The sequence below is a fragment of the Motacilla alba genome, chromosome 7 (genome assembly GCF_015832195.1).
Source record: "Motacilla alba alba isolate MOTALB_02 chromosome 7, Motacilla_alba_V1.0_pri, whole genome shotgun sequence".
In the NCBI taxonomy this organism is placed as follows: Eukaryota; Metazoa; Chordata; class Aves; order Passeriformes; family Motacillidae; genus Motacilla; species Motacilla alba.
The window spans coordinates 23,075,565-23,095,953 of NC_052022.1; the positions used below are offsets into that span (position 1 = coordinate 23,075,565).

The window sequence follows — 20,389 nt, forward strand, 5'->3', positions numbered from 1 at the left end:
AAATAAAAAATAAAAGGCAGCAAAATGCTTTAAAAGTGGAAAATTGTGATAAGAAGACAGCAAAAAAGTGAGGCTAGTCCATATTTTTAAGATGAAAGTCAGTCAGAGTGACAGAAATTTGCTTAAAAACATACCTTTGCTTCACCTTCTTTATGCAGCATCAAGTGTTCTGTCCGCACTGCTTCACTTTTAATGCTTGTCTCCTTTTTAGTCTCAACATCATAGTGACTCTTATATGTCTCCGCAGCCTCTCCAAAGGGAAACTGTGGAGGGGCAACTGGCTCTGCTTTTGTCCTGACTTCATGAGGCTTTAGCTGAGGTGGCTTCACAGGCTTGGTGATCTTTTGCGCAGCAGAAGTAGCTGATAGCTCTTTCTCCAGAGTAGCCATGGCAGTTCCAGCTATTGAAACCTAGGGAACAGAAGAAATAGAGTTACAGCTTTGTTATTGTCTTATTTCAAAAGAGAGAGTGCATTTCTTGAGCAGATTGCGTATGCAGCAGTTGCTTCCTTAGTTACTTGGTTTTGACACTGCAAAAGCTGTATGTAAAAAAAAAAAGAGCAGTAGTTTTAGGTTGCAGCAGCAGAATGCCAGATAAATAATATCCCTGTATTATTTTTGATCCATCTCACATTTAAATATTTTCTTTTTCAGATAGAATTTGATCTTTAAATGGTCAAGAAGCTCTTAAGCGCAGCACAAGAAATGTTCTCTCTGTTTCTTCACTTGAAGCCTTAGATTTCCATTTAGTCTGTTGAATACTGCAATAAAGAGTACTACTAATTATATAATTTCCAGTGTTTAAAATAACTGAAGAGATTTCAAAATCTTTTTATAGGTGGAAAAACTTTTTAAAAATACATCAAAATATTTATTAAAAATATTCATAACAGTGTTTAATCATATTTGGGGGAAAATATTTTTAAAATTCCAGATTAAGAGAAAAAGTAGGCTTGAATGAGAAAATTAATAACTGGAAAATGTTAATACTATGTAAAGGAGTCCAACAGAAAAATGGAAGAATAAAAATTGATGGTATCATATTATGCAGTCAGTCTGGATTTTTTCTATTAAAAAAATTAGCTTAGCATGTATTGATTAGCAAGGAAGAAAAAAACAGTGTGTGAGTGAACTGATGCACGTAATAAGATTAAAGAGGGATACTTCTGCTCTTTAGAAAATATAATTTGCATGACTGATATCTACAGTTTTTACTGTATGGCATTAAGTACTGAAGCTGCATCCTCAAACAGTTTATAAGATTATTTAAATAAGAAATAATGCAAAAAATTGTATTTTAGCAATTAATTTGTTTGTTAATGGCAGTTTTCTTTATTAGTCAAACAAGCCAACAAAAATAACTGCAAGGGGCACACAACTCTTCCTCTTGAGGAAACACCACACTGGAGTGTGGGGGGAAAATCCAATTGGAATGGATGACCTACTGGCTATTGAAAATGAGCATGCTGTTCCTCTTGGATGCATCTTCAGCTTACCTCATACGTATGATCTGGTTTAGGAACAGCAACTCTGGAGACTGTGAAGTGAGGACTCGCTGTGCGAGGCCGCGGTGGTTCAACATGAATTGTTTTCTCAAGCTCTGTTGTTCTTTTTATCTACACAAAGTAAGGAAAAAAGTTGTTGAAAGTGATGCTGTTCTTTAAATGAAACAGATTTGACTTGGACATTTGACTTGGACATTTGACTTGGACAGTTTCTGGAAAAGAATGTAGTGTAAAAAAAAGAGTCTAACCTCTTTTGATATATGAACTTCCTGCTTTTCAGGAGTTGAGATATGTTTCTCAGGAGGAACATAGACTGTTTTGACTTCTTTGGTGACAACATGACGTTCTGCTGGGGCCTCAGAACCACGGTCTGTTACAATGTGCTCTTTATAACCATATTCCAAAGTTTTCTCCTTTACATAAGCTTCATCTGCTTGTTCTGGTTGCCAGGGTGATCGAACCCGTGCCTGATCAACTGCTGCAACAACTGTAGCTACAGCTTCAGCCTTTTTTCCTGCTTGAGTCTGCAAATAACATCAGCAGAATTTATACACATATTCATAACAATTCACATATTGAAAACTTGTATATATGACAAACATATTCCAAAGAGAGGTATATTCCAAAGAGAGGTTGTATGGTTTCGCAGAAGTCATGATGAAAAGATCAAAAGTATGCACCTGTAAATACACTTAAGGATCAGTAAATTCAAATGCAAATCTATTCTCTAAGTGCTGTCTCTGCACATTCAGAATATATCTGTGCTTCTGTGTTTTATGCATATCAATATTTATCTGCAAGACTTATTTTAATACTTTACAGCCACATTTGTGTCCACTTGTCTAAGAGTATGCAGGTAGGTAAATGTGCACATAGTTTTGAAGCATGCTCATCAGCTCCATATAACTCTTGTGGATGCAAAAAAATGCATCTAGCATCTGTTGTGAATGTATTTTACTAAGAAACAGACCCATAAAAATTTTTACATCAGGTATAGCTGTTAATTCAGTACTGATCTATTTTAAAGTATTTTACAAAAGAAGGGAGACTGAGATGTCTGATAATTTGAAAATAATGCTTTTTTATCAGGACTTCGATTTGTTTCTAATAACTCATAAATACTGTCAACTTTGTTATTAGGGTCCAAACTTCTGACCAGTCAGCCAGAAGTAGATAATAGTGACTATTACTACTGGCTGTTATTACTGTCATAACTGATCTGGATGTAGCAACAGAGCATATTATATGTATGCCTTGTAAATGGGAAAAAAAACCCTAAAAGATAATTTCATACTGATTTAAAAACCATTACCAGCTTAAACTAAAATTACTTAGCTGAGGCCAAAATGTGATCCTTTACAGAGATTTTGTTTTCTTATTAAAGCAGTGTTTAGGTAACAGGGACCTCTTATTCAGTATTACTGTCAGTTTTCAAATACATTTTTATACTGGCTTGAATTTGGCTCTAAATTTACATCATATAATGAGGGACTGAACTCACCTAGCAATCTGACTCCAGTGAGTGACTTTTATATGCTTCACTCATTTACTTATATTTTATAAAAGTGTTTTATGAATGTACTACATTGTAGGTAGATAGATTTTAAATAACAGCTGTTGTCAACTGTGCTTTTCTTCTACATGTAAGAGTTCCTGACTGTATTGTAGATCTTTCCTACTGTGGGAATCCTACTGGAACAAAGCAGTGCCAACAAGTGTCTGATGGTCATAAGTAACAAACGGGACTGACCTGAATGGATGTTAGAGCTTGTTTTGTACAAAGAACAATTCATACCTCAATAAAGAGAAGTTGTTTCATCTGACAACCATGAAGTTACAAGGAATCATCAAGCAGAAAAAAAGATTGCAGAGTCAGAAATTTGAATAAGTAAATGTTGCTTAAAAGCCGCTGATAGAGAGGAGACTGTCACAGAGAAATCAGACTATAGCCTAAAGTGTGACATTTCCTAGCAGGGTGGGATATGAACCTCTTCAGCACTAGAAACTTAATCCTACTGACTCTTTTACTTGAAAATCATCTGACTGAATGGGTATGTTTTCAGGAATTAATTTGAGAGCGTTCTGTTGTACCAAAGTAGGTCTTAAAATGTAAGGTTTGCAGATAAACCAAATTGTAACAGTGCATTGGCTGTAATTTCTTCTCCAGTTCTGGACACTGTGACTGGTGCTTTGGTTTTAGCAGTGGCAACTGTTTCTGGAACTACAGTAGTTTTCTCAGCTTCCATTTTAATCTCATTCTTATAGCAGAAATAAAAGTTTCAGTTAAATTCAGTCTTGAAAGATACTTGAACAATGAGAAAACATTTTGAAATGGGAATAGGGAAGGAGAATTGAGGGGTTAGATCCTTGTGCACTGCACACATCTCTGTGTTATGTGTATAGTGATAAGTATTGTTATACCCTCGTACCTATTTAAATAAAAGTAATGATTAAAAAAAAAGTTATAATGCATTTCAGGAGTCAGTCAGTCCACTCCAAACATCAGTCAGAAGATAATTATGAGCATCCTATTAATGAAAACAAGAGAGGAAGATCAAGATGAAATAATTTAGTCTAATTAGCAGTAGGTCTAAAAGTTTGTAAGTGGAATAATCTTAGAAAAAATGAGCTGGAAATATATAGTTAGTATTTTTTGAGGAAAACAAGAGGTTTGCAAAGAAGAAAGGATAAAACCCAAACATGGCTAAAAGAGTGCTATTCACCTTTTCACGTGTTATGCTCACTTGTTCTTGTTTGGTGGCAACTCTTTCTTTACTTTTCGATATTATGACCGGTGCTTTAGGTTTATCAGTAGTAATTACTACCTTAGGCACTGAAGGTTTCATTTCTTCCCTTCTTATCTATTTTTTATGGTAAAGAAAAATAATAGTAATTGATTATGCCTGTTGTCATGATTACACAACCTTTTTTGGAAAGCAGGATAATGTTTCTAAATGTATATCAAGAAGAAAGAAACATGACGTCAGAATTAGAGTAATACCTTTGTACTCAAGTTATAGCCCATCTTATGTGCTGAGAGAACTTCATGCAAAGTCGTTAATATATTGCATTGATTTTTATTTGAATAAGAGAAGAAACTTTGTAATTCCTAGTTTGTAATGTATCATTATGTTTTGTAGAAACTGCGTAGAAAGTAGTATTATTGACTCAGTAGCTCACCCCATCAGTTGAGTGGTTCCACAACTTGGTCTAACAGATGTATTCAATCCTCACACAAATATGAGCTTCATTAAATCAAGCTCCACACCACATATCATACCATGAAAAATAACCTTTAAAATGTATATTCAGAAATCTACCTTCAGAGATAAATTTGTGATTAAGCATCAGATGAAATTCTGTGTACTGTGGCAATAAAAGCCCTAATGCTGGAAGGATCTGCAAGAAGGGCAGCTCAGTCCTCTGCAGACAGAGCTGTTTGAGGTCAGTAGCGCTGGACCACCAGAGATTGTGGTCTGGAATACCGTGTGTCACAAAGGTTTTGTGTAGTAATCTTCTCTTGTAAAGAAGGACAGGAAAGTTATTACCCAATTTTGTAAACCGGAGTATCTCAACGAGCTAAAGATTGTAACATTTATTTACCTGTTCATGAGCAATGTGCACTTGTTCATGTCTGGTAGATATTTCTTCTGTAGCTCTTGTTATTCTTTCTTGTTCTTTGGCTTTGTCTGTGGCAATTATTACTGTCGGTACTGGAGTTTTCTCTGGTTCTTTTCTCACCTGGACATTTACAAATAAGGAACTTTTTATTTTTATTTTAAAATATAAGGTGTGTAATTTTCAATATATTTGGAAAAGAGCGTAGAAATTAAAGTGAGCAAAGATGACACATTCTGTATTTTGAAATCATCTAGTCTGGAAACAACAATAAAAACATAAACGGACTTTGTACAAAACATTTAACAGAAAAATAATAGAACATTGCACAAATGCTTGGCTTGCTACTGAAAGCAGTACCAAAAAAATTGGCTCAGAGAAAAACTGTCCTGCATTAAAATCACCTTAAGAAAGTGTAGGATACTAAAAATAAGTTTTATGAAACTTTCATTTGACAAGAATTTGACTTAGCATTCAAATGCTAAGTTCAGATTACTGCCCAGGTGGATTTCTCTTTCTCAGTACTTTAAAGGGAGGTTACACTTTTTTCCTCATGCATTTCTACTATAATGCAAATATAACATTGACTATAAAATCTCATCTTCCATTAAATCACATTTTTCTGATAAAACACATGTTAAAATAATCTGAATTCAAATCACTCATTTGTATTTTCAGAATTGATTTCAATGCAGAATTAGTTTTTCCTCCATTTTTTCTGACTCCCTGTGTTGCCAACAGACAAAGCAGGCTACAAATGGCAAGCTTAGAGACAATATCAGAACACCCTCACAGACACACCCAGCCCCCCACAAAATTTAAGAGCTGGTTTCTACATGTCAATTCTTTAAATGATCAAGAATGCTATCTAGTGAATTACTTTATAATACATGAAAAAAGAGAGGTCTGTCTTAGTAATTGCAACTTTATCTATCACATTCTTAGGTGTAAATAATGGAAGTGAAATAAAAAGTGAAAGACAGTAATCATAGAAAAGAGACAGGAAAAAGATAGCACTGTAAACTGGAAGAGTGCACATATATAAAAGGGACAAATAATAACAGAATCTCATTTTTCTTCTTCGTAGGCTTGACTTCTGTATGAGATATCAGATTTTTGAACAATAGGGCATAAAAAAAATCTCAGGTACAATCTGTATTCACCTTTTCAGGAGAGATGTGTCTTTGTTCTTGTGAAGTTACAATTCCTTCTCTAGTTCTCGATATCACTGTTTGTTTTGTGGCTTTATCACTGGTAACTACTACCATTGCCTCCTTTTTCATCTGTTTTTTTGTTGCAACAAAAAAAAAAAAACCCAAAGTCTTAGAATTAATTTTTAAAATTTGATCATCAAAATGAGAGGAGAAAGAAAAATAAGAGAGGAATTCAAGTAAATGAAAAATACTAAGGGAGAATTATGTTATTTCTAGTGGGGAAATTATAAATGAGATATTAGAGAAAAAAATGTCATTGTTCTAAGAATAATGTTAGAGAATAAAGGATAAGAGAGAAAAGAGGATCACTTCCAGAGAAAGCAACTTATAAAGAGTAATTAGTTCAATCCTGTTATGATGGAATGCAATGGTGTAAATGAACCTGAGCATTCCTTTACAGTCTAGGTGTTCTAGATGAGTATGCATGCTTTTGCAGTGCACTGGGTAATATCTTGTTAATTCCTCACAGTGAATCATGCTTTGTTTGGATGAAGGGATAAAAGGAAATCATAGAATCTCTGTGCTCTATTTCTACCTGCTCATGAACAGGCTGAATGTGGACTGCAGTCATTGCTGTCCTTTTAGCAGTTTGCTCTGCAACACCTGGAGCTGGTTCTCTCACCATGGCTTGATCCACAGCAGCAACAACTGTAGCAATAGCTGCTGTTTTTTCACTGTCCTTTCTCACCTATATTAGTCACATCAAAAGACATTTTTTCATATTTTGCATACATTCAGAAGAAGCACAAAACCAGTACAGAGACAGAATGTTGCAAAGAAGCATTTCCACATCTACAGCAGAACTCTCTGAATAGCAGATGCACACAAGGTTTTTACACATAGCCTCTCAGATTCCATTTAGCAGATCCATCCAGCAGCGGTGAGACCCCACACAAACAAAACCCAATATTTTTTCCAGAAAGAGACTTTACCTCTCTAGCACCAGTGGCCACCTCGCCAGCAGCAGTGCCAGTAACAGTAACTTGTTCTTGGACTCCGTATCTCCCTTCCCATCTTTCTTCAGTGACTTGGGTAGTGCTTGTAGATACTCTTGTTTCCTTCATCTGGGTTTCCATGGTTTCAGCATATCCTTCCTGCTTCCAAGGAGGAAGGACATCAGCCCCAGCTGTTGTCACTACGTGTGGTTTACGGATTGGGGATGGAGATTTCACTGGTCTAATAGGTGAGGTGGAGATTCTCCCAGCAGGAGAAACTGACCTATTAAAAAAAATACAGTATCAATATAATTAATCTACTGCCACAGAGTTATAACTGTATAAACAACTTCAGCCTGAACTTGAACTCACTCCCCATATAGGGTACCTCCAGTAATGTGTAGTTTCATTTTAAGAAAGGTTTTTGAGAGGCTCTACTTGTAGATTACACTAACTTGTTTTTTTAACATTACTCCTAGCTGTTGTCATTCTCATAACTTTAACATGTCTTTTTAGTAGCTTAGTTTCCAAAAAGAGATAAGAACAAGTGGCAAAAGAAATTTCAGTCCATCAAATATATTTGAAATATAAAAATGATTTTGCATTTACTCTATCCTAATTCTTCTAATAGGAATAATGCAAAAGGCTCACAGGCTGTAAATACTACATAATACATTCATAGTCCAGTCTCTGTAGAGAGACAAAATCATAATTGTAGCCAATCTTGAGAAAAATGTCATGTGGCAACCACCTAGCAAAATAACTGGATGTACTCCTGTTCTACATCTTATTTTCATGAGTCACCCATATATGTACCCATAATCCAGGCAAATTTCTTATCAGTGCCTAACATTTTTCCCCTCACTTATGTTTACAGATCTCAGACACAATAATTTATATCCACTTGGAAAGTGCTAGTTTCGAAATTCTGATATTCCAAAAACTCAGTCCTAATCCAAGCAGGCCGTTTTAAAGCATTTTCCAAAATTCTTAAAGAGGCTTTCTAACTTAGAATTTCTTTAAGTGGAATTTTTTGTGCTGTATTTCCCCGAGAATGTTAACAAATAGCAGCAGTAGGGGGCAGCAGCATCATGTTAATTCTTAGATTTAGTTTTTTCTAACGTGTTTTATGTCTAAAAAGGGTCTGACTAGCGAGGGCAAATTTCTAGTTCCATACGTGCTCTAGATGTCGCTATTGAATTCCTTTTTCACTTATGTAGTTTTTTAGTTACTGCTAGTCGCTATAAATCCATTTATTCCTCTCCTTGCAAGTTATTATCCGTGGGGTAAAATTCACCAGCACACCCAGCTCTGGCAACTTAGATGGGGCTCTTCTGAGCATTCAGCTTGGAGACATTCCTTCCATGATGCTGCAGTTCAGGATACCGAAACTGCAGGACTTTCAAAACACTCTTCGCTTTACCTGCCCCTCAGCACAGACCTCATGGGGTCTCCCACACCACGAGCCTTGCTCTTCAAATCACTCACTTTCCCTCTCTAGACCTTCTACACAGCAGAGGTAAACTTTGTTTTACCATAACCACATTTAGCTTCACTACCTTCAAAATATTATTTCTGTAGTTATTACCAGCACATACAAGGAACATGAGCTCAATTTTTTTACATATCCTTTCATTCAGTTTGCCACTCATCAGTGTCATTGCTCTTTTCTCTGTTCATCTAAAATAATCAAGAGCCAACTGCTCTACTGTTTTTTTTCTGTTTCATCATGAAATTGAGCTATGAGTGCTACTTTGGCTCTATGTAGATCAATCAAATGGGATTTTCTACAATAGGGGATAGAAGTCTACTTAGGCGACCCACGCTTCTGTAGCAGTGGCAAATATAGCACGTTACAGCTCACCATCAGAAAAAAAACAGTCATTAATAAGTCGGTGCATTCTTTCATTTCATACTCTGCTCACATTCTACAGCATTACTTCTACATGTAAAAGTGATTCCAAATTTCAAATATTGCCCAAAAAAATAGTAATTTTACCTTACTGGTGAAGGTGTTGGTGCTCTGACATGTCTTACAGGTGATGGTGATTGTCTAACAGGCGATGGTGATTGCTGTCGTGCCATTTGTGCTTTTGCAGCAGTTGTCGGGGTTGGTGATTTTGATGTAGGTCTAGGAGGCATTCGTGGAGGTGCCTTGTGTGGGAGCTGTTGGGTGGTTGCACCTTCTATAATCATTTCAACACTTGTAAGTGATCTGGCATCAAAGTGGGCTTCTGTCTTCTACAATGAAAAAACAGAAAAGGAAAACTAGAGTGAGGGACTGTAGAAGTAATCCTCCACACTTTAGCCATACCTGCTTTGTTTTTGAAAACTATACCTTTTCAATTCTGGCTTGTCTTGTTTGTGAAATCTGAGCAGTCGAAACAATTGTCTTTGTCTTTTTAGCAGGAACGGCTTCTTCCTCGCCTTTTGAAAGAAAACGTGGTCAGAAGAATTGCATATGGCAACAATCAATAAACAGAGAAATAAATGAATGGTCAAACCAAATTATATAAAAATTTACATACACAACAGAAAAATAATTAAACAACTGTCTGTTTTGCCTTCAATATCTACAGACAGATAATTGTGAAAAGAGTTCAAACAGTATTACTGCGTTACCAAGTCATTAGAAAAAAACTCAAATAAAGTAAACCAAAATACATTCATTGCAGATTCTTCATATCAATTCTGGGTCTAAAACAATTACAGAGAATCTAAGCCTGACTGAGGTGAAATCCAAGCAAGACTGCTTTGGGTAGCATGTTTCCCTGCCACAATTCCCTAAGAACTGTCTTCATCCTTACCAGCCTCCTTCACAAGACTAGGTACAGCTATGCAGTCTAATTTATTAATCTATTCAATCAAAGCCAACTTACAAATAAAACTTTGAGATATTTACAGACCAAATGAGAACTACTTAAGGTATCCCACGCTTTTTCCATCAACTATATCCTCTGCTTAAAGAAGACCCATTCTGGAGAAGAGGTGCTTTTAAATCTCAGACAAAAATCTTTGGCAAATTTCATCAAAGACACTGCTTTTTTTTACAGCAAGTTAATAACTCTTGAGAAAGAAAATATAAATTAACTTGTTGATAAAACTTCAATGAAGTGGTGCATATTTCACCACTACCATTAATGCTCTGATTTTCATGGCCTGCAGCTTCAGCTCTGTTACCTTGAATTAGCAATTCAGCTGTTGAAGTAGCACGTCCCACGCTATTTGTGGCATTTACGGAATAGGTGCCGGAGTCTTCAGGATATGCTTCTGCAATTATTAAGCTGTAAAGGTCTCCTTCTTGTAAAATTTTAAAATCGGGGGAACTTTTAATTTCTACTCCATCCCGATAGAACTTCACCACAGGTGTAGGGATTCCAGTCACTCTCACGTCAAGTCGAACTTGACTTCCTTGTCTTGCAGTCATGCTCTGTAGTCGTTGAGAGAAGTTTGGTGGTGCTGTGGCAGCTGCATTTTTATTGAAGAAGTAAATAGAAAAACAGTAGTTTCTGTTAAAAAGAATGGCAAGTACTAGATACTTTCCTTACTAGAAGCGCTTGAGGTCTATTTCTTCTTCCCATGCTACTGACAGATGATAGTACCTTCTGAAACATTCAAAATATTATTTTTGATTACACCTATGATTGCAAATGTTTCTGGAATTACATATACATTGCTTGTAACCATAGGCATTAAGCACAGTCTTTTGGTACGGCACTTTATGTGACTTTTTCTGTTAAATATAATTGATACCATTAGATATCATTAATGGCTCCATCCTGGAGAACTTCATCCTTTCTTTTATGGGCAATTTTAATGGGCCATCATGACAGACCATAGGGAGCAACATGCATAAGGGCTGAACCAGAAGCATGTAATCATGAATAAGAATTTGTGAGATCAAGATTAAACTTGATACAGTTAAAATGTAAAGGACACTGTTAGACATTACTGGTGAGAGCATGTGCTGAGTTCTAGACCACTTTCGGAAAAGGAATGTGGTTTGCTATTTATTGCTGATCATGTACTTGAAATCTGAACTATTTCATTGTGTGAAAATCTCCCTCACACTGCTAGCAGGCAGAGAGAGGTGCCTTTCTTTAGCTGCTGTGTACCTGTGACAAGCAGCTCAGCAGTACTAGTCGCTTGCCCAGATCCATTGGTGGCTTGCACAGTGTATCTCCCGCTGTTGGCTTCTGTCACGGTGGGGATCACCAGTCTAGCGCGGCCATCACTAAACGAGATCTGCACACCGGGCAGAGTTGCAGCAGAGAGAACCTGGCCATCCCGAAACCAGTTCACCTCAGGAACTGGGAAACCTACAGAAAGAGGAACACAAATGGGGATCAAGACATTATGAAATGCCAAACGTAAAAAATTACCATCTATACACAGTTGCAGTAAAGCATAATGCCATAGGCGCAGATATATGTCCAGTGTCACAGTGGCACAGGAATTTGGTTTTAGAAAGGTCTCTAAAATGCACAGAGCAATAGTGCAGCTGCACTGGCTCCTGTGTTTAGTAAATCACTTAAATAATGAGAAAATTGTAGTGTTTAGCAATCTTACTAAGAAATAGAAGTTTATCAAAATCATGGGGAGGATGAATCAATTAATGTAGGGTATTTTTAAAATGTATTTGCTAGTATCTAAGTAGGACTGATTATTGCTAGCGTATTTATCCAGTCCAATAGTCTGGAGATCATGTAAAGATCAGAACTTCCAACCAAATGAAACATGTGTTCTAACACTACTATGGCTTTAGAAAATGAAGTGACAGAAAAAGTGACTGCTGTATATATTAAAATCAAATGCTAGCAAAGTTTTGGGAGTTTTAATTTCTTTTTCTGGATTTTTTTGAGTTTGATCAACAGCAGTCATCTGGAATCAACTGTTGTTCAAATATATTACTCTTTTTTGTCAGGGTCAGGAGCAAGAATCTTTGGGTCAGAAAAATTTCAGTTTTAATGACAGCTGATTTTTGGTTTTAAATGTTGATTTTAGATTGCCTTTGGAAATTCTCTTCTCAGTGTTCTACTCAGCCAAATTTATTGAATAACTTAAATCTATTTGATGAACAAGTAAATTTCTTATATAAACAACATAAGGAGAACAGGTAATTTAAGGAGATGGTTCCAGCTCAAAGTCTTTTTTGTAATTCTAGAACAACATTTCTTCAAAATTAAAATCTTCCCAAATTCATCTCACGTATATCTCCACTCAACCCAAATCACCAGTTGCACTGCATGGGGGCAAAGGAATGAGATCTGAGACTTCCTTTACAGATGAATTAATTTTCCCAGTTCTAATGTCTGTGGTTTGGAAAACCCCAGGTGCACAGAATTCTGCTTCCTTTCTAGAGTATCCTTCCTGTAAACAGAATAAATTATTAGGGAATTTGATGTGGAAGGAAAATGACTGTGGGAGACTGAAGTGAAAGAGAAGCTGATATGTAGATTGAGGCTTTCACTGGTTCACTGCAGTCCCATCAGACTTGGTTAGGAAAGTTTAAAATCTTATTCACAGTAAAGCACTGATATTTTGAGAAATGTAAAACAGGAACACACACACACACAGAGAAAGAAAATGTGGACAGTTTTAGGGAGGATTAGAAATCAGAATAGTAAAAGTACATTTAAGCATTATTAATTTCACAGATGGAAGTTATCAAACAGTCTTGATGGGATGGCATAATTCAATTTTGTGCTATTGGTGTAGGGCAACTGGGGCATTATCATCATAAACTTAGAATATGCAGCAGACCCCAGTGATTTCATTCAGAACTATGTGTCTTCAGTATTTGTGAAAATTAGTTTTAAAATGTTTTAAGCTATGCACCCCCCAAAACATGTCCTCAGTAGGGAATTTCTTGAAACATTGTCAAAAGTTCTAGTTTCTTGCAGTAGTATTATATGATGATTAGCCAAAACAGGAGTTTCTGTGGCAGGTGGAAAAAGGCCTGCACTTTTAAAATGGAGTCTATTTTGATGTCTCAAACTGCTACGTACAAGGGATCCAAAGCTAGAAGTCATTTTCGAAATCTGAGCCCAAGTTTATAATTAAAACTCAACTCCACAAATACAAGCACTCTGCTAGTCCCAGGTCACAGAGCTAGGTAAGATCTAACTAAGGTTATAGATATGTGTGCCCGGTCTATATGGAGTAGCATTTTACTTCTACATGTCCCAAATACACCATGATTTGACTGTTAATGATTAGGACAATTGCTTTTCATTTTAAAACTGTCCTTGAGGTTTTTTGAACTTTGATACCAAAAAGAAGAATATTGACTGGTAGTGCCTCAAATTCACCACTTAAGTAATTGAGATCAATAAGATTCTCCTGACAGCCATGTGAGAGGTACTGCTAACTTGTGTATGACCTGTGTGCTGCTTTCAAAAACAAGCACTATGAAAAGGCTGTCTTGCACTGGGTAATACCTGAAAATACCGGTTCAAGAAAGGTAAGCAGTGCATAGGTTAATTCTTTATGAAAAAATTCAAACTTGATCAGTACTGTGGACACATGAGCTTAGCACAGTTCTAATGCCAGCAACACTTCTGACTTTCTTGTCTCATGACTCAGTCACTGGTGACCCAGTAGGACTCCCCCTGCAACAGTGTCCTGGCTGCTCTGGCATTTGCTGCTTTTAATAACAGGGTTTGTGTGTTCTGTGCTTTCTGTTACATGCTGGGTATATTCATCTGATATCATCCCTTTGTAATGTGACACTGAATTCACATTCTAATACAGCAGCACAGTTCATTTGCTCTAGTTTTCACACAGCAAAATTGCATCTCAGGTGGTTGCTAAGCTCTTCTTGATACTCTTACATTAACTGAGCTCTTCACATTTGAACTGTAGCTCTGTATTAATACTTGACTTGTTTATAATAGACCAATGTTATTAGAGATAGAGAAAAATTCTGATTTTTAAACACACAATAATTCATTGCAGATAAAAAGGGTAGACATTAAAGCAGGATAAAGCTGTGTAGTCCTTTACTTATGCAATTAGTTATAGTAAAAACCTTTCCTGTTTTTTATGCTGTTGAACACTAAATGCCAAGCCACTGTCAGATCTTTCAAACCAAGAGAATGTTTTTAGGGCAGGAAGGATATACCAGAATCTCACAATGTGAAAAAAACCTAACAAGAGGTTGACTCACAAGATATTTGAGGCTAACATACAAATATGGCATATGCTATTAGAAATACTGCTGTATCTTCACTTAGTAAGAAATCTAGTTCCCCTCCCAACTACTCCATAATATCACACAAATGAAATTAGCCAAAATCACATTGAATAATGATACTAGCCTTCTAATATATTTTAGGTATTCATAATAATAATAATGAGTATTGACTCATTATTAAAAAGCAGAAAAAATGTTCACAGGAAATTTACATTGTAGAGGCAAGAAGAGAAAATTGGGGCAATTAACTGAGGAATGAGGGCCAAATAATAGAACATGGCATGAAAAAATGTCGTGGATGGAGGCTGCAGGACATGTTCAAACACCTTGTGCGAGTCAGTGCCATGCAAAGGGACCCAGGGATGAAATACATGGACCATAGATGTCAGAGATCTTTATAGTAGCACAGATCATGTGTTTGCACCTGTCACAGAGCATCTGAGTAGTGCTTTATGGTATGTGGATCATCACATTGCTAATGCCTGTAAGACAATATAATTCCACCAGCAGGAACACATGTCATTTCTCCTTAGTCACTGCCGAGGTCAGACACACTCTTAAAACAGGGTGTTGGGTCTCTGGTAACGCTGTCTCAGGGGTTTGCATGGTGTTTTGCACAAGATAGGGTGTTTGAATAGTATGTAGACTGGAGAAATCAAGTATCCTTTAAATTGCATGGTATCTTTAAATTGCACAGGCAATTTATATTAATCCAGCCTTGTGTTACTGTCATGATCACCATACATATCTATTTTTTAGCATACTAGGGTTTTCTGCCCTCTTCAGAGGCCAGTTGGGCCTAGAGTTTGTGCTTTTAATCCCCCTCCTAGAACTCTGAAATTAAGTAAATTTAAGGACACAGGAAGCAGGAATACAGCTTAGCTACAGTAAAGCTTAACAAAAGGTCTTCGAAGAACTAGCATAAACCCTGATTTGCACCCTGACTTCTAATTCTGCCCAGTCATCATCCAAATGAAAGTATTCTTACTGAAGCCACATGAAGTTCTCTTATTAGCACAGTTTGTATTTTTATGCATATACATTTAAAGGTGCTGTTCAGCACTGTATGATATGGATATATATCCATATTTCAGCACTCATCTTTACTCATTCACACCAGATTATGATCTATGAAAAGTGTCATCATTTTTCTCAGCATAAACATTAGAAAATAAATTAGTGCTAAACAATAACAAATCTAGGAAGAATGAATCAAAACCTTACCACTAATATGAGCCTCAAAGGTTGCGGCACTACCCTCCAGTGCCACAACACTTTGTAACGGCTGTGTAAATGTTGGCGCTTTCGTCGTCATCTTTACAGGCACTCTGCAAGCAAAAACCCCATCATTAGGTATCAGTGGTGAAAATGTTATCATATCCCCACACTTCTTGCAAGATTTTGAGAATATATACAACTATTCTCTGAACAATTTTCTCAGTTTTAACAACCTAGTGAAATGAAAAGATTGTGGGTTTTGACAAATTTGTATATCAAATTAATCTTGGAACATGCTTGGCTGAATTGGATGGGAAACCATTGTATTTAGTGGAGCTGTGCTTTGGCATTGCAAGTATGCAGCAGGAGACAAAATTCTGCTTGACTTACTGTGTGACCTTCCACAGGTCATTCAGGCTGCCTCTCTTTGTCTACTAACTTGTTTTATCTGACAGGAAAAAATTACCCTGTGTAATTTTTAAAAATATTTGGCTGGTGCAAAATATCTGCATTCTGCAATGACAAGACAACTAGGGCACTAAGAAGCAATTGAAATAAATGTGGAAATCTACAATGTATTTAGCTTAATAATGCAAATAATGCAATATTAATAAATTAATAATAATAAATAATAATATAAAGGAATGTTGCATTATTAATAATGCAATAATGCAAAAAATACCAAAAGACTCTATTTTAAAGTCACTCTGTAAGTAGTGAATAATTTCACTTTACAGAAGCATATTGGCATTAAAGATGCAGATAAAATTCTCCTCTTTCTTAGGGAGTATCTCAGTGGAATTTTGAATATGGAAAGACAGCCACCTTCGAAATGTGAGCTAGGATATAAAGTAGCCACTGACACTGATGGATTGCACAACTGCAAAGCCATATGAAATCTGAAAGAAAGTTTGCTTTCTCTTGCTATGCCACAAGATCCTACTTTGAAGTAACACACTGCCACTAGAAAAGATAGTGTGTTTATATTTTATATTTGCATGACCTATTTATTAACCTATGTTGAATTGTGCAGTTTTTAGAAAGGTAGCTATTATCTTCTTAATATTATCATACATCCATTAAAGTTACATTTTTTTATCATTAAAAACCTTCACTCAGAACATATCTGGTATCAACAAACAGAAAAATCACACAGTATTTCAAGGCAAATTACTCACATATTAACTTCCATTTACTTTTGCTCTTGTGCCTGATTTTGTGACAGTCCCAAGCTTAAATTAAAACTGAGAAAGTGAAGTTTCTTTCACTATGAATCAAATTTATTCTACCTCTCACAGGGGTAAAAATTCTTCATTACATGGGTTCCTTCATAGAAATCAGGGCCTGATGTGTACATACAATAAGAGCGTAGGGCAGAACTGGATATTGAATTGGGATTTTCAGGCTCAGTTATGATGATGTTTTGAAGCTCAGCTAAAATAAATGGGAATAATTTTACAATACAATTAAACACTATGAAAGCTCATATATATATATATATATATATATATATATATATATATATATATATATATATATGTGTGTGTGTGTGTGTGTGTGTGTGTGTGGTTTCCAGAAGAGATCAGAAATAATTAAATATAATTTCCATTGAGATCCCACAAAGTTTCTATATTTCATTGTCCAAGCAAATTCTGGTGATGAAGATCTGATCTTATAAGGCTTCTTGTATAATTAGAATTGAAAGTATGCATCTAAAATGTCATGTTCCAGAAATAACCTTCGCAGCCATGAGTGACAGCAGACAAGTGTTCCAGAGCTGCCGTGTAACTGATACCTTAGCAGTTGTTTTCCTTAAAAAGTCATCAGCACTTAGCTGATACCATGTGCATTTTATCAGAGCTATTCTTGGAGCTTCTCAGTTTATCTCTCAGCAGCATAACCTTGAACACTCCCAACAGAAAGAAGTTTTTAAGTTAAGCACATGTTTCCATGCACTTTTAAAATCTTAATTTATGTGGTCTTTACCAATAAAATACCCTGGAAAAAAACCTTTTTGCTGAGAGTTATCAAAGCTTACTCCAGAAATTAAGGCTATAACCTTGACAGAGAATTTAAGTGTTTCATGTCTATACCCTGAAATCTGCAATCCCCTGTGAGAAAATTTATAAATAATAGATTGTATCAGAATTATTAATGACTGATAAAACACTTATTACACCAGCAGAAACATGCTACTAACCTGATCTCTCAAAGTGCCTGCAAGAGTGGGCTAAGCCCAACGAAATCTTCTTGAACGACGTCCTTATCCAGAGTAAGATTTTTTTAGACAATCCCAGCATGAGAATTGAAGAGCCTCTAATCATAAAAACAAAACTACACAGTCTTGACAGTGTAGTTTTGTTTTTTTTTTTGCAATCCCTACACCCGAGGCGAGGCGGGGAATGCACGACTGCTCAGAAGTGCTAACATAGTTGTTTCGCTTTATATACCCCAGCTCTGCTGACACGTCTGCCTCATCATGTCAGTGCCAGTTCTGATTGGTTTCCTGAAAGAAAGTTTTTTGTGAGAGGGGATTCACTCTCTGTAACCATACACCACCTGTTGGTTTTGATTGACAATGTTAATTTTGGAGGCACAAAAGGGATTCACCGAGGAAACCTCAGCCGTTCCAAAGCTTTTGATTTATAATTCAATTTAGTTTATCAAGTGCAGTTTACATTGTAAATTTCCTAATTCATAATCACAAGGCAAAGAAAGCAATAAAAATCATTTTAGCAGGGCATATGGACAAGTGAGATTCAGTCTTACTTTCTTTCATTACAGAACATCCAAGAAGCCACACCAAATGCATATGTCAATCATCAGACTAAATAAGTAAGCTGAGCTCAGACAAGTGGCTGCACACTATTAAATACACCATTTAAACCATTTTTTCCTGTAACTTTGAATTGTAAAATTTTGTTTATTAGCATATAGATTTTGTTCTCCAGGGTTGTTTGTGTTTCCTTCACAATTTTTCTGTTGGATGTTCCAAGCACAACAAACAGTAGCATACAATGTGTATAAACACAAATTTTGTAAATTAAATTAACACGGACAAATTCTGTCATTTTTAATACAGACGATTTTAAGTCTAACAGCTTTTATCTAGACCTGTGTCGGCCTTGTGCAGATCTCAGGCCATGGAAAAGCATATTGGCTTGTGAACTTCAGTAGCCCAGCTTTGTCACTCCATGGCTAATTGTGCCTTTAGAGAGGCTGCTTCTGAAACTGACATCAGAGTTAGGAGACTACTGTTGTTTATGGTTGGACTGGGAGATGTTTTACCACACTACCTCATCTGCCTGTTTCTATTCCTGCCTATCTAGCAAACTCTTTAAGCACATAACTGGCACATAAGACTACTTAAAATTGCTTGCTTGAAATCAAGCATGTGCTTAGCTGGTTTGGTAAAACGAGACTTCAGTCTGTGGTTACCAAGTTCCATCAAAAAGGACCTCCCTGAGAACACCAAGATAAGGAAACAGTGATTGGAGTTTTGTGCTATCAGCTGCACTTGTATTTGAAAACAACCTGAAGGAAACCTCCAGCAAGAGAGGCAGAAAATGCCAAGGAGAGAGAGAGAAAGAGAGGGTTTCACTGCTATGATTCCTGCAAGGGAATCCTAATGTTTTGGTTTGCAGATCTGAAAGACATAAGAAATGACATATTGCTGTGATCTCATAAAATAACTTCAGAAATTTGATCTGAAAGTCAATTCATCCATCCCATAAGCTGGCAACTTCATGGCTACTCTTGGCATGCAGCAGTACCAACAGCAACACAAACTGGAGGAACAGTCTCTACAGTGGCACTACCTGAACTCTCACCATGGCTGAAAGTCAGAGTACTAGAGCTCATTTTTTATTTCTTATTGCAAATTGATTTCAGAGAGTCTAATCACTCTGTACAAGACTTAGTATGACAGCAAATGCAACTCCATGCAATGAGGGGGAGCTCAAGCTAGCTTGTATTAAAAAAATGTATTAAAAATATCTAAAGAAACTTGTGTAAAGGGTATAAAATGTCTGTTTCTAAACAGAGTCTTGCTAAATTAGCAAACAGTTGTTTTTCTCTGTAATTAAACACTTAAATATTGAAAATTCAAACTTAAAGAAAAACACAGGCTAGTATTTGCAAACACCAAAAATGCAGCCTGCTTAATGATGATGTCTAAATCAAATAAAAAAATTTAAAAGTTTATGAACATATGATCATTTTTAAATGATATAAATATAAAACCTGTCACTTTTGAAGTTTTGAGATGGTCAGAACTTCATATGTTTCTATTTCCATCAAGTCAGCAATGACTGATAACAATAATAGTTACAAAGGAAAAAATTTCCTGCATTCAAATACAGATATGCTGTATTTTAAAAAATAAGTTCCTTCTTTTTTTTTTTTTTTAACTTTTACATTTGCTTCTAATCATCTGTTTCCATTCCAACAAAAATTTATACCTTCTCAATTTTTTGCTTTAAATACAGAAGTAAAATTTCAAAACAGTGGAATATTTATCTCGTCCTTAAGGAAATATGAATTACTTACCCTGCATGCCTTCTGTCACATTGATATCACATGATTTCTACATGTTTTGTATCACATAGGGTACCCACAAGAAAAATCGGAAGGATGACTTTAGTCTTATTGTGTAGTTAAGACACTGCTGGCAAAAAATGACATTATTTCTTTGCTCAAGCATCAA

The 20,389-nt window shown here is 36.0% G+C and overlaps 1 protein-coding gene across 50 annotated transcripts in view; it reads right to left on the reverse strand.

The window, feature by feature from the left end:
- Positions 1-18,117, reverse strand: part of TTN (titin) — a 239,446-nt gene extending 221,329 nt beyond the window's left edge. For 46 of the 50 annotated variants that reach the window (XM_038142797.1, XM_038142789.1, XM_038142779.1 and 43 more), the window contains exons 1-14: positions 17,885-18,117; positions 15,691-15,794; positions 11,387-11,590; positions 10,452-10,739; positions 9,610-9,698; positions 9,271-9,512; positions 7,269-7,554; positions 6,872-7,024; positions 6,286-6,405; positions 5,108-5,245; positions 4,228-4,365; positions 1,753-2,028; positions 1,496-1,615; positions 135-410 (exon numbers count right to left, since the gene is read on the reverse strand). In XM_038142797.1, coding sequence (XP_037998725.1) covers positions 135-410; positions 1,496-1,615; positions 1,753-2,028; positions 4,228-4,365; positions 5,108-5,245; positions 6,286-6,405; positions 6,872-7,024; positions 7,269-7,554; positions 9,271-9,512; positions 9,610-9,698; positions 10,452-10,739; positions 11,387-11,590; positions 15,691-15,781 — 2,421 coding nt within the window. In that variant the 5' untranslated portion in view covers positions 15,782-15,794; positions 17,885-18,117. The remainder of the gene's footprint in view (positions 1-134; positions 411-1,495; positions 1,616-1,752; positions 2,029-4,227; positions 4,366-5,107; positions 5,246-6,285; positions 6,406-6,871; positions 7,025-7,268; positions 7,555-9,270; positions 9,513-9,609; positions 9,699-10,451; positions 10,740-11,386; positions 11,591-15,690; positions 15,795-17,884) is intronic. The other 4 variants (XM_038142825.1, XM_038142790.1, XM_038142798.1 and 1 more) reach the window with 4 other exon arrangements.
- Between the last annotated feature and the right edge of the window lie 2,272 nt (positions 18,118-20,389).